The 19,350-nt window shown below is 37.5% G+C and overlaps 1 protein-coding gene across 1 annotated transcript; it reads left to right on the forward strand.

The window, feature by feature from the left end:
* The first annotated feature begins 1,914 nt into the window (after nucleotides 1–1,914).
* On the forward strand, nucleotides 1,915–6,053 carry LOC137723148 (cyclic nucleotide-gated ion channel 1-like). The gene is made up of 8 exons (XM_068462319.1): nucleotides 1,915–2,115; nucleotides 2,300–2,463; nucleotides 2,889–3,369; nucleotides 3,506–3,736; nucleotides 3,832–4,115; nucleotides 4,670–4,781; nucleotides 4,900–5,172; nucleotides 5,455–6,053. Exons 1-8 carry the CDS (start codon nucleotides 1,915–1,917, stop codon nucleotides 5,875–5,877), a joined length of 2,169 nt encoding a protein of 722 aa, XP_068318420.1. The 3' UTR covers nucleotides 5,878–6,053.
* The last annotated feature ends 13,297 nt before the right edge of the window (nucleotides 6,054–19,350 follow it).

Here is a 19,350-nt window from a genome sequence, read left to right on the forward strand (position 1 = left end):
GAACGCAACTACTAAAATCAATAGGAAAATATCTTTCAAAAAATTAAACCATTGGGGGAAATAAAAAAAATCCTCAATCCATATTTTCTTCATTTATCTCTCGACCATAAACAACGATGCGAACCTAGATGTGACGACCTATCCTTATTTTCTATATAATTTTCTCCCTGAGTGTGTAAAGTGACGATTATGCCTTGTTAACTAAGTGACATGGATGTACATCCTACAGTGCATCCATACTTGTTGGCATATGCACACATATTTCATTTGAAATCTCTTTACCACCAGACTTTCATGAGGCAATCCGACTACTTCTCGTAACTCCAGAAAACAGATTTTATAGATGTCAAGTTCAATGGCCTGATTGGTTGCTGTTTCATTGATATAGTTCCCAAAACGAGATCTTACTTGCTGCTGCTTGTACGCATGAGTCGATTGGTTGTTGAGACCGTAAACGGTTTAATATCATACCGAGTTTTATAATAGGATGTATATCATATCCATTAGGAGTTCTGTAATGGGAACGCAGGAAAAATTTGAGGAAGGGTAGGATTGTTAATTTTGGTTAACGGAAAGTTGGCGGAAATATTAATTTTGGCTTGAATCCTAACAGACTTCACCACGAGAGTTTAAATCTGAATTTTTTCATCACCGGGGTTATCTTACGATTACCCTAACATCACGAAAACCATTAATCCAATTTAGCAAAAAATTTAAAATGACATTATTATTCAACATATTAGGTGGATCAAAAAATTGTACAAAATGTTAAATTGCCACATAAGCCATTAAATATCAATTTAATGTTTTAAATTTGACATCTCTTCTGGAGATGTCCTAATATTACTTAGTAGGTACTCCAATATGATTTAACTCATCACTTGGAATCCGAAAATTTATAGCTCACTCAAAGCAAAACCATTCCAGGCGAAATAAATAAGAATTTAAATGACGAGACTCCATCGTCACTTAGTATTACGGTCAAGTGGTATTCTTCTTCACTTATAAATGAGAGATCTTATATTCAATTCTCGTCAAAAATAAATTTGAATCAAATTATTGTTAGTCTATTACGAGTTATAAATGACGGGACCCATTTGCCTTTCATCCGCTGTCCGAAACGGTTGGTAAGTGGCCTATTTATTGCTCTGGTTGGTGAGCACAATTATATATGAGAAAATGTACGTACTTGGGAAAAGTCCAAGACCCCGTGGACCATTCTAAATCTAACGACTTGTGTTGGGTTTGCTGCATGATATCTTCATTTTCAGATTTCCAAAACCCTAGCTAGCTAGCTTCTTAATTTGTCCATTAAACCCCCAGCCTCCTAATTCTCCATCTTGTAGTGGTTGTAGTTAACATATGTACTTTGTCGTAATTTCAAGAAGCTCCTCATTCGGGTTTTGATGGCTCAGAAAATGGATAGCTCTGATGACAAGTAAGTCGGCCAAACAAGGTTTCATATTTCTTTTAAGGGTTAATATCAGTTTAATATCTTAAAGTTTTTGGGTTTTCAATATTTGGTATATAAATTTTTTTTCATTCGAGAATAGTACCTGAAGTCATAATTTTAGAACAGCCTTATATATCCGTTAATATTGCTATTAAGTCAACCGTTAACTGATGACGTCACACCCACGTGGACAATGATTGGGGTCCGCATATCAATATAAACCCACGTGGATATTAAAATATCAAAAAAATTAAAAATTACAAAATAAAAAGAAAAAATTAATAAAAGTTAAAAAGGAATTAAAAATTAAAAAACTAAAAAAATTAAAAATCAAAACAAATTTTCTTTCTTTCCTCCTTTGATCTCCACCATCAGGAGCTCAACAAGGATTTTGGACAGGGACGAACATTGCGATCGCTAGGTTGCAAGGGCCTTATTCGGTGCGGCGCTGTTGGCGGGGAATGGCTGGGTCGGGAGGGGAAGAGTTGGATGGGAAAAATGGGGAATTGGGAGGGGGAGAATTGGAACTGGAAAATGGGTACTTTGAGGGAGTTGGGTTCGAAGGAGGGGAAGGCGGGGATGGAGATGTGGCTGAGTTGTCGGCGGCGAAGAAGGTTCCTGCGGCAGAAATGGCTGATCTGGGCGAAGAAGAAGATGACGACGTGGGTTGATCCGAATTGGGAAATTGGGTTTTGGTCTGAAGTGTTGAAAACAGGGGTGAAGTGGGTAATGAGGGAGGAGATGTCGAGCAACTTAAGCCACTGACGCATCTGCTCGATTCCGTCGCGGATGGCGTTGCAGACGTCTAGGGCTTTGACGCTGCGTTCGAAGTATTCGGAGATGTAGCGGTCAACGGTGGATTTGGAGATGTGGGTTTTAGTGGAGGAGAGGATGAGAGTTTTGAACTCCTGGTGTATGCGGAGGAAGGAGTCGAGGAGGTCTCGAAGGCCATGGGAAGGAGAGGAGGTCGTGGGAGGAGGAGGAGAGGTGGAGGAAGCAATCGGCCATGGGTTTGGAAAGAAGAAAATTTGTTTTAATTTTTAATTTTTTTTTAGTTTTTAAATTTTTATTATTTTTCACGTGGCTATATTGATAAGTAACGCTCAGTCATTGTTCACGTAGGCGCTACATCACTAGTTAACAGTTGAATTAACAGCAATCTTAACGGATATATGAGATTGTTCTAAAATTATAATTTTGGGGTACAACTCTGGGATTAAAAAAACTTCATATACCAAAAGTTGAAAATCAATAAATTTTATAATAATAAACTGAAATTAACCCTTCTTTTGATATCTTTAACATTTTTTTTTTCCTTTTCAAATTAAAACAAAGAATTTTTGCATCAGATCAATATGCATGGTTGTTCGAAATAGGAATAAACAAATCAAACAAATGAATTTCATGCGTTAATTCTAGTGTATTAATTGTTCAGCTCGTCGCCACGTGATGAAATTTTAAAGCTTGCAAAGAGATCAAAGGAATCAATGCTAGACTCAACACTAACAATATTTGCTGCAACGTTTGGGTGTGGAAGGATGTCTTATAAGAGAGATGGAGGAGATGGATCAAAGTGGTCAGCAGACTTGGTTGCAATAACGTTACAGATATTGTATCCGATCATCGTGATGGTTTATATTGGCCCTATGCTTGTGGACCCTTTGTTCTTGTATGTTCCTATCATCAATGAAAATATCAAGTGTCTCGCGTTGGACGAAAAATTAAAAAAGACAGTTATTGTTTTGCGATCATTTACAGATCTCCCTTACGTATGTGAAACCATCTATCAAGTGCTGCCTGTGTTGCACGCATTGATATGTACGGACGGGAACAGTTGCCGGTGGAGAGAAGCAGGTCGGCTTTTTCGCCCAGAATTCCTACTTCAAAGCATTTTACCTGTTCTTCCTATTCCACAAGTAAGCCAATTACTTTTCTGGAGTTAATTATTTTTCGTAATCTCTTAAGTCATATATTAGGAATTAGGATAATTTGATTTTGCTGATTCTGTCACACAACATCCAAAATTTAATTACTAGTTACATTTGTGTACAGATCGTAATTTTAATTTTCCTTCCGAAAATGACGGGCTCAAGATCGTTGAATGGAATGAAGTTTTTGAACTCACTTATTCTATTGCAATATGTTGCACGAGCTTATCCAATATTCAAATTCTGTAAGAATTATAACAAGTCAACACGTGAACTTAGCAACAACATTGCTATGAGAAAGAAAATATGGATTCCAGGTCTATTAAATTTCATTATGTACATTCTTGCTAGCCATGTAAGTTATCGTCTTATCTTTGTTTGTTTTAACTGCTCCATATATAAGTTGCTTTAAATATTGTTGAGTTACAAATGTAATTCTTGGTTTGTTAGGTACTCGGAGCATTTTGGTACTTTTTTTCTATTCAACGAGAGATAGATTGTTGGATTTCTACTTGTCGAAGTGAAAATGGATGTGACTTAAGTACTTTACAATGTGATAATACTAGGTTCAGAAATATCACACTTCTACATGATTTATGTCCAACAAATCCACCAAATCCAGTGGTATTCGATTTTGGCATATTCCTTAACACTCTCCAGTCTGGCATAGTGGGAACAACAGATTTTTCTCAAAAATTCTTGATGTGTTTCTCATGGGGCCTACGAAATCTAAGGTTTGTCCTACATAAGTGTTTTTATTCGAAGATATTGCGTCATGCATTTGGGTTTTTTTTTTCCTACAACACACCGATGCATGGGATGCGCCACATTGAAATTGACTATCAAAATTCAGTTATACAAATCCAGTCGTCTAATAAGTTGTCCTTTTTCACATAGGGATTTGTTATTCTTCTCCAAACTTTCTAAATATATAGAAAGAAAAATACTTTTATGAGGGGTGCATAATTAAATTTTTAGAGTATTAATAATAGTTCCGTTCAAATATTATTTTAATATATTGCTCCAATGATTTCTGCAGTTCTTTTGCTTCAAATCTCAACACTAGTATTGTTCTCCAAACTTTCTATATGTGTGTGTATATAATATATATATATATATGTGTATATATATATAGAAAGAAAAATACTCTTACGAAGAGTTCATAATTAAATTTTTGGAGTACCAATAATAGTTCTCTTAAAATACTATTTTAATATATTATTTATTTTATTTATTTATTTATTTTTAGAAATACTATTTTAATATATTGCTCCAATGATTTTTGCAGTTCTTTTGCTTCAAATCTCAACACTAGTACCTACGCATGGGAAAACGTCTTCGTAATTTTTATTTCGATGAGTGGTCTAGTACTATTCATATATCTGCTTGGACATTTGCAGGTCGGTGATGAGTTATATACTGTATATCTGTTCTCTTTTGAGTAGTTTCTACATATATATGCATGTAAACTTCAGGATTTAATAAACTCAAGTCCAAAACCTCCCCGTTGTGGAGTAGACATTTATGCAGGCAACTACCAGAACATATAGGATACGGCTGAGGAAGGAAGTCATATCTCAACAAATACGTTTCATGTTATCTGAATATGGCATCCCTGATAAACTTCCGAACGCTAAGTCCCCTGAATCTGTAGCTAAGGCGATTTGGGAATTAGTAAGAGAAGCACTTGAAAAGGACGAAGATCTTCCGGTGAAGAATATCTTCTCTTTACTTCCTGGGGAACTTAAGGAACATATTAAGAGACATCTCTTCTTGGATACACTAAAGAAAGTAAGTTCCTAATGTCCTATCTCTCTCAATTTCTCCATATGCATAGCTCTATTTAGTTTTCTATAAACTTGTGGTAGTAGATGGCTTTTCAAATAATCTAGTTAACGAATTCAAGCTATTATATAGATAGGAGCATGAACTCCTCTTTGAGTTCTTTTGGCGTTCTTTCTTGACTGTACTTTTGAACAGTTGATTATCTTCCGTCTTAGTAAAATGATGTTGCTTATTGGATCTTATCGATGCATTTGTAAGTTTCTCATTACATGTATGAATTAACCCCAGATGCCAGGGCTTGAAAACAAAAACAGAGAAGTGTTGGAAGAAATCATGAAACATCTTGAGCCAGTTAACTATGCTGATGGTAGCTATATTATTCGAGAGGGGGAGCCACTGGATAGGATGCTTTTCATCACGCAGGGCAGTGTACTTACCTACAAGACTAGTACTATTGGCGGAGGAAGTGGCTCATCAAGCATTATACGTCGTGATTTTTATGGAGAAGAACTTATAGGTTGGGCGGAGGCATCTAACTCCCTTTCCGACTTTCCCATCTCAGCCAAAACTGTCAAGTCCCGCACTGAAGTTGAAGTCTTTGTTCTCATGGCCAACGATTTACAGCTTGTTGTCTCTAAATTCCGGACGCAGTCCAACACAGAGATCCCCCAACCAGCGGATAGTGCTCCTGTGGAAATAAGCATCTCTTAGGTTGTATGAATTATTGTTCAAACTGGAAAATTTGAAGTACTACTTTGTCTATTAGTTATCTGTATATAACAAGATTTTTAATTCAAAATAAGTATATTTATAAGGAAAAATATGTTTAGACTATGGTTGATGAAAAGTTTCGAGCTATTTTTCAAATTTGAAGAGTTTAAACATCATCTCCTTTCCTCAACATTAGCAAAACACAATAACCTCTGTCAGGTTCAACTTTGATTCCTCTGTCACATATCTTATATGGAGTAAAAAAAAATTCATCTTCAGTGCCTCTGAATACACTTTTTAAGTGTTTTGAAAATGATTATGATGATGTTGAATTTAGTATGCAACATTAAATCATTTTCTCTAGTATGTATCGAGAAAAGTCTCCAAAATAGCTTAAGAGAAAGTACTTCTCCAAATTACCTTTCACGAGAAGTTACAACTCTCTGGAAATCTAATGGTGAATGTCCATAAAATGAGAATGTATTCTTCATGACAAGTCAACTGTTTCTACATCATCCGAGGGGTTTACAACCACCACACCGTTTGATACTACGCTTTAGATTTTCTTTTTAACTTTCTAAATACCACAAGTTTTGAATTATGTAGAGGACTAAGTTTGCCTAGCCACATGGGCAATTTCATACTCCAATCAAATGAGTAGACAAACCTATATATTCACCATAATAAAAAACGTTCCCTACCTCAAAGTGAATGGATATATTGAATAGAACGCTCAAATTGTACCATTTAATTTTCTTTTGCTCTTCACCAAACAAAAGAAAAATTAGAATAACATAAATTGTGGCTGCTTAATCTGTCTAGTCTATATCAATTTTCCAAGGGCCAATGATTCAGGAAACATCTCACGGATCCATAGCGCCATGATCACATGGTTCACAGACGAGTTATTTCCACATACCTTCTATTGTTTATTTTCGAGACAAGAAGCTAAAACTTGATGGCTTGGTCAACCGTGTTGGCACATGCCCTGTCGAGAAAGTCACCTTTTGTGAGATGTCCCTCTCTCTTTTCTTTGTATCATTTTTGTATCCCCATTTCTTTTTCATGTATTTTATTTTTCTTTGTTTTTTTTTTTGGGTAAGGTTTATGTTCCCTTTGTGTGACAACCCGTCCCGAATTAACATTTTCATATGTGTGAAGTGTGTTTAATTGCCCTAAATCTTTATTAAAGTTGGACGGTTTGTTTGATTGTGTGGAATGATTAAAGACAGGGCACTGTGCATACACGGGTTGCACGTTTCTTCTCCTTTTCCTTTTCCTTTCCGTGATTTCCTCAAACCTGTTTTTCATTCTTCCTCTCTCCCCATCAAGCTCTCTCTCTCTCACTCACTCTCAAACACACGGCAACAACACCAATTCTTCAAAACTTCACGGATCGACAAAAATAAAATCACCATCTTCTTCGTTTCGACGATACGAGTCCAACCATACCAATTTCAGGTAAGAACTATAACGTTTTCACATCGAAAATACGAACTCCGGTTTAGGTACTATTCATCAACTTTTTATTGGTTGATTTTTAGGACTTTTCAAGCTTATAGGAAGCTTCTTGAGGTCCTTAGGAGGCTTGGAGTAATTCGTTGGAAGTTTTTGGACGAAAAAAACACGGAGAACGACAAGTTCAAAGTTTGGCCGGAGCTTTCGAGGCTTTTTTCCGGCGAATCCACGGCGAGTTAGGGGTCGAGGCAGGTATGGATGTGTTCGTCTCGTCAATAACTTCATTTTGATATAAAGTACGTCGAAAATGGTTAAGAAATGAAGAAGTTATGACACTTTGAAGTTTACCCAGAAATTCCGGCAAAACACCCACCTCCGGCGAAACCAGTCCGGCGACGCGAGGAAGAAGACGCGCGCGTGGGCAGCGCGTATACAGGGTGCGTGAGGGCGCGTGAAAGCTCCAAATTGAGTTCTAAAAATTGTCACGTGTTCGTGACGTCGTGTAGATCACCGTGGTATATTCACACACCCAAATTGAGCAACGTATGAGAAAGTTATTGACGAATGTTTGTGTATGTGCGTTTAAATGATGATTTTATAATTATTCTTTTATAGGTGAAACTTGTACGAACGACGAATGTAACCAAACTAGGCGTGAGGGTTACGAACCGGCTACTTATCAGTGAGTGGGCAGTTATTTTTCAGTATATATATACGTATACTTGACGTATTTCCCAGAAAACGTATTTTAAAAGAAATACGATTTAAGTAACTTATCATGTATGCATCATATTTTAGAATGTGCATTACTATAATTATGTATATTGTTTCATGGTGCTGAGAAGGCCCAGGTAAGTTACATGTGAGTACATATGATTGAAATACATTTGAAATACGTATAATATACATTTGAAATACGTACGAAATACAGTTGATATACGTATGAAATGTGATTGAGATATGTTTGAGATACAATTGTGATACGATTGAGTTATGATCGAGGTATAATTGTGATATGATTGAGATGTGATTGAAAGCTCATTTACTTGCACATGTATATAAGTGCTCCCGCCCAGAGATAGGGGCATAGCCTTCACGTGTATGTTCACCTCCCGCACCGCATGCTCGCCTTGGATCCAAGTTAGGTGCACAGCCTGTCGTATAGACCACTTATGTGGGTTCGACTTGTAGGTGACCCGCGATTTATCGCACAGCTTCACGTGATTGTAGCACTAGAGCATATTATGTTATATACAGTGATGAGTTGCAGACCACGCGAGGTGGTACTGAATGTGTGCAAGATATACATGATGTGATGAGATGATTATGAGCTATATACGCAGCCGAGGGCTGAGTTGATTATGATGAGTTGATTATGAGCTATATATGCAGTCGATGACTGAGTTGATTAGAATGAAAGAGTATGAGCTATGTTTATAGCCGAGTGTTGAATTGATTATATGTTATTCCCTCATATTCACATAGAAATGTTGAGCATTCAGTTATGATATTTGGCATGACATACATTCATATTGTTCAGCATGATTTGATATATATTACGTATATGATTATATACTTTACTTCTGGGAAACTATACTTGTTTTACGGCGAGGGGTTAATATATCCAAAGAGAAAAGAAGGTTATGAATAAGTTTGTTTTGCTGACCCACTCAACTTTGTTTTGCGCCCCTCCAGGTTTAAGATATCAGAGCTTGGTGGCTACGAGGAATCCAACGGTGTTCTGACAGAATGGACAAAAATTAGGACTCGCCTTTGGGTGTTTCATCTTAGAAATTGTATCTTTAAAGCTTCCGTACTGTGTAAATGGTTACGTCACTTTCACGTGACGACCAGCATGCCCTCCTTCGGGACGGGGTGTGTCACTTTGACTAGGTCCAACTTCATTTTTTATTATCAATAAAATTTCTTCGTACCGTTGAGGTTTCCTTAAAAATAAAAAATAAAAAAAGAGGTCACCTTTGGTGAGCACAATTTTATTAGAATAAGACATGGTGGGAAAAAGACAAGACTCATTGATGAGTCGATATTATAATGTATATTTTATTCTATTTTTAATACCAATTTTATTAGAATAAGACATGGTGGGAAAAAGACAAGACTCATTGATGAGTCGATATTATATTGTATATTTTATTCTATTTTTAATATATTTTGGTGGTATTTTAATACTTTGGTTTATATTTCTAATGTGGAACATGCAACTTACTCTTAAGCAAAAAGTAATCAAACGGAAGAATTTTGGAGTGATTCCAATTGGACGGCTCTCACAAATCTTTCAACTTGTTCGTGTCAGAGCTTCAGATTTTTATGCCAAGCGGTTAAGTTATGACGATTAAATAAAACACCAGCACGCGAAACTGTCAAAGTGACATTTCAGGCTTATTTGGGCTCATTGGCGTCCAAGATGGTGTTTTATGGCGATGGGCCCTCTACAAATATGTTCAAAATGACTTAAGCTTTAAAAAGAGTCTTGGGCCTATTTTGGAGCAGATTTGGCTCGTGAACGTGACAACTTTGTAAACTAGCAGATTCTCCACACTAGTGTAGGAGATTCTTTTCTAGTTTATTTTAGTTTATTTACTAGGAAGATTTTTGGTAGTATAAATAAGGCTTATTCATTAGAGTTCACTACACACTACTTTGGAGAACTTAGCTAGACCTTTGGATTTCGTACTTCATACAAGGTGTTTCTTATCCTTTTATTCTTAATAATATTTTCTTGGTTTTTAATTATGGATATGCGTAACTAACTTTCTCTTGCTAGGGCGAGGTCACAAGCCATAACAAGAATATGCAGTTTCATTTCAATTTGCTTATGATATTATGCATGTATATTTTGAATTATTAATCACTGAGTATAAACAACTAATCGTCTTAGTGCTTCGTGACCATTAGGATGTTTAAAAACATAATTTAATGAAATTTTAGTATTGAAATTAGCGTTGGCTTCTTATGGTTAATAATTGTAAGTTCACTTAGGGTGAACACCACGTCCGGACGCTCTGGCTTCTTAATGAGTCTTTCATGTTTAGATTTGATTCGAACGTCTGGACGGGTTGCATGTTTAGTATACGTTCTAAATTGGAGGCCCAAGTAGAACATATTGTAGATAAACCTACCTTCTAAATATGCATGGATAATTCATAAGTAATTGGGAAAACAACATAGGATTGTTAAAGTAACAGTGAAACTCTAGTGTTTTTAGAACTTGATTTAAAAAAAAATTGTTTTCTATTTTTTTTCTTTACTTTGCCAATTTATTTTAATTGTTTTAACTTAATTGCTTTTATTATTGCATGTCACAATTTAAAATCTCTTTCGAAACTCTGTTTTCAATAATTAATCAAGAATTGGTTTTAAATATAAATTGTTTTTAATAACCTCTGTAAAGAACAACCCTGCATTCAGGTTGATTAAGCGCTAATAATCTACTACCTGCACATTCATATTGTTGGAAGACTATAAATAAATTTAGAAGGACGCATGTACCTTTTATGCGGAAGCTTGAATCTCGATATGCTCCTACAAACACGAACAACCCTTCGTGCATGTCTAGAACCTCGTAGTAGCTACGGTATATCGAGTTGCCCCTTGGTTTTCGCCTCCCAAGACCTAGGGCCGAAAGTGATAGCCCTAGAGACCTAACTAGAATATTTTGAACTCTGGAAAAGCTTGTGTTTCTTGTGTTAGACCTAACTAGAATATTTTGAACTGTGGAAAAGTTTATGTTTCTTGTGTTTTCTCTCTTCCCCAAAGCCTCCTTATATGGTGGTTGGGAAGAGTGTACAATGACTCAAATGCCCATGAAAATCCCGAGTATAGTCCAATCTGAATATCTTTTGATTTTCATTTAATTATCACATAGATAATTAGGAGGTTAATATCCTCATGTGGGTGGAATATCCTTTTATTTATTTATCCCATAAGATAAATCCTACATCTCCCACTCACCCATATAGGGTATGGCATAATCTCTATCAACACTCTTAGTTCACATCTATTCTAGTCTATCTCCGCATACAAGAAATGGGACGGGCGACCTCGCGAGAAAAAAATGTACATAACCATGAGCACTGTCATTAAGCTATCACTAAACTAACAACATTGCATCACTCGGAAGTTCATCGCTTTATACCCTAGATTGTTTGTCGCACACCAAACTTGACATTCTTTATCCCTTGTTATGAAATAAAAAGCAATGTCATGTCTCACAAGTATCATGTATCCATGTCTTATGTTTGATAACAAATATCAAAAGACGCTGCACAACTAATGAATCACATGTCTTGGTGTTATCTTCGAACTGTCTTCCCTAAGCTCTCATGTTAGTCTAATTTGGTTTAACTGCTTGCCTAGACACGCCTCTTCGGACCGTAGCTAACTTGACCGTCTTAGATAAACATGCTAAAGTAGCGATCATCAAACCTCCTCTTTATGACATAGACTTTAGTCCAAGGGGAATAGTGGTGGAATCGTATAGATTCCTTGTGGTTCACACAATGATTGAAGAAGGGATCAATTCATCACTTCCACTATCAATCGGCTATAGCACATACAATATGATTTGTATGTTATGGTGTATCCTAATTTCAATGAGTATGTCACATGTCCATTGGACATACACCATACGGATCTTAGTTTAGTTGCTACACAAGCGCCTAACCTGAGTCTTCTAGCTTAGTTGCCTTCTCGACGCCCACTTAAATACTCACATCCGGCGGCTTAACATGAAACAAATTTCATGTTTGACTTCTGTTAAGTCTCATCTTAGACATTTCTAAGGTGATGTTTATCTTATGCATATTGGTATGTTCAATATACACATGTCCGGTCTCGCAGTCCAATGCATTGAGGACACACATGTCTCATCTTGCACGTTATCTCAGCGCTAGGGCAATCATTCGTGTGAAAAACCAATTCTAGCTTGGTGACACTCGTAAAGATGTGTAAACAATCATTTCAAAAATAAATAAATATGAAATGAAAAACTTCAATTCCTTTTTATTCAATCAATAACAATGTCAAATGCAAAGAAAACACATCAAACCCTACATAAACCCATATTCTTTACATAAGTTAGAAATGAGTTTCTAACTATGGGTTTAGTCATGTGATTAGTGTTGGGGGATATTTAGGTCGAAGTGGACTTAAGATTTGAGAACGTCCTCTTGTCTCCTTTGGTCTGGATTCGTACCAAGTCCCAGAATATCTCGAAATAGTTAGCTCATCATAGGAAATACCCCAGTAACATCAACGACTTAAAGTTAGCATGATTGATAAAGATAATGACTTACTCAAGTGAAGTGTGGTGTGCAAGCTAGAAGATTATCTGTTTAACATGAGAGATGAGGGATTTGCATGGTTGCATGGCATTCTTGGCTGGATGGTTTGGGCTTTCCTAGGGTGATATCAAGGCTTCTAATGGTTGGACTTTTAATGGAAGGCTTTGGGAGTTGCATCGAATAAATTTGTGGATCCACCATGAGTAAGAGGAGTTTGTTGAGTTGCCACCATAGGGGGTTGAGGTGGAGTTGATTCACCAACAATGTCCTTCAAAAATAAGAGTAAGAATCATTACAATTAATTATTAAATAAATTGAGACATAAGAACCATAGAGAAAGTATAGAGATGACAACTTATTTGCGATGGAGTAGAAGTAGATGAGTTTATTTTTTCACGGGAGCTATTTGATGATCTCATTGAGTTTGAGCTTGAGCTCGAGGCCTTTGATGCACTTGACTTCATCTAATTAAGATACAAAACATATAATAAGCAAATGTACGATTCACATGCAAAAGCTATGAATGCACATAATAAAGAGTGTGACATTTGGGTTCCAGTACCATTCTCTTACCTATTTCTTTGTATGTTAATTAATTTCTTTCTGCAACAGTGCAATTTACAAAATTTTGGCTATATGCATTTGTAACTATGAGTATCCTCGATGCCCTTCTTATGTCTACGGTGCTAGGGTGATAGGTTTATGTTGGTTTTAGACCATCTTCAGGAATATGTAAAAATATGTAAATGGTCACTTATGCTATGGTGCTAGGGTGATAGGTTTATGCTACGGTGATTACTAGTCGAATATTAGCAAATGGTCACTTATGTAAAAATATGTTCGAAAATCTGCCTTGTTCAAAGGTAACACAATGACTACACACATACTCTCTTCTTCATATATAAACTTAAATAAAAGGTTCCAGGGGCTATACAAGACTACAAGTAATACAAGTAATACTAAAAGTTTTTTTTTAGTATTTTTCCTGTCCCATATTCTACTAATCATGGTGTTAATAATAATCCTGCCCCTCTAATAAGAAACATAGTCTCATTTAAAAAACAGAACAATGTAGGGAACAAGTTGACCAATAGTCTAGTTAGAAGATGCTAGCTAAACAATTCAACAAAGACAACAAACTCAACTAAACAACAAAGATACATGGCAGCAGAGTCAGACTAACAAAAAACTAATGTACCGCAACATGCAATATAGCCTGAAAAGAACTATTCCTAAGTTCTGAAAATGCAAATACCAAAAGGGAAGCCAAAACCAAATTGATCCCATTGAAGATCCATCTCCTCGTCCCTTGCTCCCCTAAGAAATTCTTCCATTCCTCTACATCTGAACCACTCAAAGATTTCCATCAGTGATATCGACTATGGCTCGGTTTAAAAGGGTCCTCTCTTCCTTACCTAATTTCATTTTTAATATTTTCCTTCTACTTTTCTTCTCTCAAACCCCATCTCTCCCCCTCACACTCACACACACCCGCATAGTAGTACTTCTAATATCAATTAAAAGATCTTGACTATGCCGATTCATCATTTTATTCACTTAAGAAAAGGCCATAACCCTCTAAAACTGGATTGATTCATGCACCTCATTCAGAAGAAAAGCCAAAAAACTTCTTTATTCGACACATTCATGGAAGCTCCACTAATTATACTGTTGTAATCATGCAGTCCATATCATGACAATTACTTTGAAATCTTACTCACAAATGCCACCATGTTACTTTAGTTGCCAGAATAATCACACACTGTAGAAATTTTCAGGTCGACGGGCCGAGGGCCCACTCCAACAACACCGATACTGTCCCCACTTAACCACCTGCACAATCCTCAGGTGTGGGGTTTTATCACAAAAGGCCTCGATGTTAGTTAGAGATGGGTATTTCTATTTAAAGCACTCTTCTCTTCTCCCTCTGTCCGATGTGGGACTGGGGGTTCCAACACTCCCCCGCACGTGAGACCCCACTTATGGGTCACACGTGAATTTCCACACATCGGCAACCACGTGGAGCCATGTCGGGACTCACCCAATCACGTGGGGCCAATGGGGACCCACCCAAACACGTGGCATCTTTGGCCTACGTGGATAATCACGCGAGGCCAACGGGGACCCACCCAATCACGTGGCAGTACGGGCCCGCCTCCTGGCTCTGATACCATGTAGAAATTTTCAGGTCGACGGGCCGAGGGCCCACTCCAACAACACCGATACTGTCCCCACTTAACCACCTGCACAATCCTCAGGTGTGGGGTTTTATCACAAAAGGCCTCGATGTTAGTTAGAGATGGGTATTTCTATTTAAAGCACTCTTCTCTTCTCCCTCTGTCCGATGTGGGACTGGGGGTTCCAACACACACATATCTTAAGCATTGTTAGACTAACTACTTTGATTAAATCACAAATAATCCTAACTAATAAAGCATTTCATCTTCCAGTTGAGCTAACCCAACCTTTCTTGTGATTTGCTTTCTTTGATCATTATCTATTCCCCTCTATATAGATATTCACTATAAAAAAGAGCCAAATGACGCGGGCATGAATGCAAACAGAAAATGCAAAACCAACTTTGAAAAGAAAATAGAGAAAATTGTACAGATCCACTACGATATAAAAGTCCCCAAAAAAGGGGAGCAAATTGAATTGAAATGCTCCAGGAATTTCCTTCAAATATTGAATGAACAAAACAATAAGCAATTGTGAAAAAATAAAAAACCCAAACCCCATACAATGATGCTGCAAAACAGATCCACTACCACACATGATGCTGCAAACCAACCTAAACCCTATACAATGATACAAATCATCCATCCAATTCATTCAACGAGCACTAACACTCCACAGCTTTTATCAATTCAAAATATATCAAAAATGGTTACTCTCCGTCTCCAACATTACTAGCTCCCATTCAATGGTTATAGCATACCCATTACCCAATAGAAATGTCTACAGATTATAACCAATGAAATCGAAAATAAAAAAAAAATCTGCACACAGCAGAGCAGGGTGACTGGGTGAGAGACTAACCTTGCAAAGGAGGGAATTTGTGGGTCAAGACTGGAGACTAGAAACGGCGAGAGGAAGTCGTGGGTCGCGCGCGGGTTACTGATCACAGGTCATGGGGGTGAGAGACTGAGAGAGAGTAAGACGGCGTCGCATCAGCGAGATGTGTGAGGCAGGTCGCAGTAGGTCGCAGGGAAGGAAGAAGACGAAGCGGAAGAGCGGCGGAGCTGGGAAGGAGATGGTCCAGAGTGAGAGTGCTGCAGAGGAGGATAAGGGAAAGGGAAGGCCGGAGCGTTTAGGGTTTCACTTTCAGATTGAAGACGAAGAGTGAAGACGACTAGACCTAGACGAGAGTGAGTGTCTGAGTGAGACACTGAGACGACACCGTTCCAGATAAAAAAAAATTATTAATTTATAATTAAATACAAAACGACGTCGTTTTGCCTTACTTCGGTTCGGTTCGGTCCGGTCCGGTTTTCGAACCTCAGAAACCGAACCGAACTGAACCAGATTAGGTTCGGTCCGGTTTTACACTTTCGGTTCGGTTTTTTTTTTCGGTTGGGTTTTTTCGGCCTCGGTTCGGTTTTCGGTACGGTTTTTTTCGATTTTCGGTTTTTCGAACCCACCCCTAAAGAAAGGATAGTGCTATTGAGTATTCACATACTCATTTTTACATTCCACACACGTTTGTAATTTTTGGCTATTAATGATCTTCGATTTGTTTGACATACGTGTGAAAGTCATTCTCAAACTCAAAGAAAAATAAAAACATCTTTTTTTTTTTTTTTTTTTTTTTTTAATTTGATGATTGAAAACATTTTACTTTCAGTTGTCCAACAATTTTATTGTGCTCTAGTGTATGAAAACTTGACTGCTTCCATGCGCGGCCAATAACACCAATAATTTATGTATTATATATATAAATTGTTTTTTTTAATAAAATGTATATGGTTTTTAAGCAACTGTCGATAACCCCCAATTTGTTTACAACTAGGGCTTTGCAGAGAGCGGTAAATCAAAATTGGACAAGCAGGAAGGGCTTGTTAAGACGTTGACGGGAACACTCTCGCCTGCCTAACCCTAACCAGACCTTCTTCCGACGATCAGCCAATAGAAATTTGGGATTCAGTAGTGCTGGTCCCAGTTGATACCACAGCTCGGGATGCTGGGCCACACTTTCCATTGCCTTATCCATGGAACCAAACAGACCCTTTGGATTTGATCCTGTAACAGCAGAGAAACATGGGTAGGATTGCCGTGGCCACGATTGTGAGCCTGTGGATAATTCCCATCTCCATCCTCGTCAATCACATTGTTCCCGAGCCCTACATGGTAATCCCCCCAAGGCAGCAACTTTCGTCGATTCAATTCAATGGGAATTTTTTGTATTTAGATTTTTGGGTTGTGTGAATTTGTTTTGAGGAATTGGTGAATAAATTTATGATCTGTAGGATGAGATATTCCATGTACCTCAAGCTCAACAGTACTGTAATGGCAATTTCGGAAGCTGGGATCCCATGATCACCACTCCTCCTGTATGTTCTTTACCATTTCTTAATTTTTTACTTTTTTGTTGTTAATTTGCTTTGAACTTTGTATTCCGCCAGCTGATTTGTAAATGCGAAAGACGGGTTTTAATTACTTTTGGCAAATTAATTGGCTTTGATATGTTTTGAACTTTTGATTGAGAACTTAAGAATCATGTTGTATCACAGTATTTAGCAGGGAATTTAACATGTGCAACGCTAAACTTTTGCAGGTACTATCTTTCACTAGCTCATGTTGCGTATTTGTTTCCAGGCATGTCCTTGGTAAAAGCAGCCCTGTCGTTTTCTGAAGGCTGCTCCACAGCGATTCTTCGCTCTGTCAATGGTGTTTTGGCGGTATTTTGCAGCGTTCTAGTGTATGAGATAATCATTCACTTGAGACCGGCTCTTGATGAAAGAAAAGCAACACTTTACACGGTGGTGCTAGCCATGTACCCGCTTCATTGGTTCTTCACTTTTCTCTATTATACAGATGTTGTGTCGCTTGCGGCAGTGCTCGCTATGCATCTTGCGTGTTTGAAGAAGAATTACTGGTTTAGTGCATTGGTAAAGGCTTAAGTCTCTTCCATATGTCATTGTATGATTTTGATGCAAGCACACATGTGCTACGCCTATATGTTTTGTCAAGTGGTAACTTTGTTTGATGTTGGTAATGCAGCTTGGTGCCGTGGCAGTTGTTATTCGGCAAACAAATATTATATGGATGCTTTTTGTTTGTTGCAGCGAGGTTATAAATATTACAATGGCTGACCATAAACATAAGATAGATGTAGACGACACAATTAGGATAAAAGGTCAGCCAACTCCTTCAAACACTGTTACGTTAGGCTCAAACTTGAGAAAGCGGAAGGCCAGCACTTCAGTGGATACGGGAACACATTTAATCTCGACTAGAAAAGTTTCTTTTCAAACTTGCAAATTAGGTTTGTCCTCTTGCAAACACAATTGCTCACACCATGCAGTGGATTTTTTTATTCTCAAAGCTTATAGCAGATGACATTCTATTGCAGGTTTTCTTGATGAAATTGAGGCCATCTTTCCAAAATTATGGTACATGAAGATGGCCTCAATTTTCGATTGAATCGTGTTCTTGGCGCAAAGGTACTCTACTAGGGTCTTCTAATTACATGGATCGTCGAGTTCCCTTTTCTGGGATTTTGAGCTCTCATCCATCACAAAATCCTGGTAAGCTTGATTTTATTCGGCTGCTACTTTTATTCCTGTAACGCTTCGTTTTGTAATTCTAGCTCAATCTAAGTTGTTGGCCATCTAATTGATGTGATTCAATTCATTGTTTGGAGCATTCTCTAGAATTCTTTAACTGGAACAAAGTCAAAATCCGATACTGTGATGGCGGATCCTTCGCTGGCCACCCGGAAAATGAGTCTAAGGTGCATTGTGTTTGGAGATTTTGCTGCCTTGTTTTAATTTTATAAATGGAAGAATGTAAGCTGTTATTTTAGCATTGGCTGTTCTTCTATTTCATAGATTGGATCAGGACCTGTTTTAGGGGCCAGCTCATCTGGGAAGCAGTTATGGATGAACTCTTGTCAATTGGCTTGTCAAAAGTGAAAGAGGTATCTCGTGCTTACTTCGGTTAAGCTCTATTTGAATAATATGAACTGCAGTTCACAGCTTTTAAACATCAGAAATTTTCTATGCATGTATCGATGATTATGACTATACAAAATGTCTTTTCCACTCTCGTTCTAAGAGCTGGTTTCATTGGTATTATAATGATATGATTGGTCCAGTAATTGTAATAACATTCTCCGCAAGAAAAGTATTGTTTTCCACCATGAGCTAATTTAAAGCTACTCATCAAGATTATTACAAAGAATGGTCTTTTTCTGCTAATATGTATGAGTGGCACTCTTACAGGCACTTCTTTCAGGATGCTCTGCCGGTGGGTTAGCGACTCTTATACATTGTGATGACTTTCGACGTCTTCTGCCAAAGGATGCAACTGTCAAATGTCTTGCGGATGCAGGTTTTTTCCTTGATGAGTATGTTTTTTGTGTACTAGTGCCTTCGGCACCTACATCTTTTAGAGAACCTGTTCAAGATGAAATTTTTCTAGGATTATACAAGGATCATATTTCTTTGTGCACGCTTAATATCTCCTAAATCATAAATTTCATAAAATGATG

Source organism: Pyrus communis, chromosome 17, assembly GCF_963583255.1.
Source record: "Pyrus communis chromosome 17, drPyrComm1.1, whole genome shotgun sequence".
NCBI classification, from domain to species: domain Eukaryota; kingdom Viridiplantae; phylum Streptophyta; class Magnoliopsida; order Rosales; family Rosaceae; genus Pyrus; species Pyrus communis.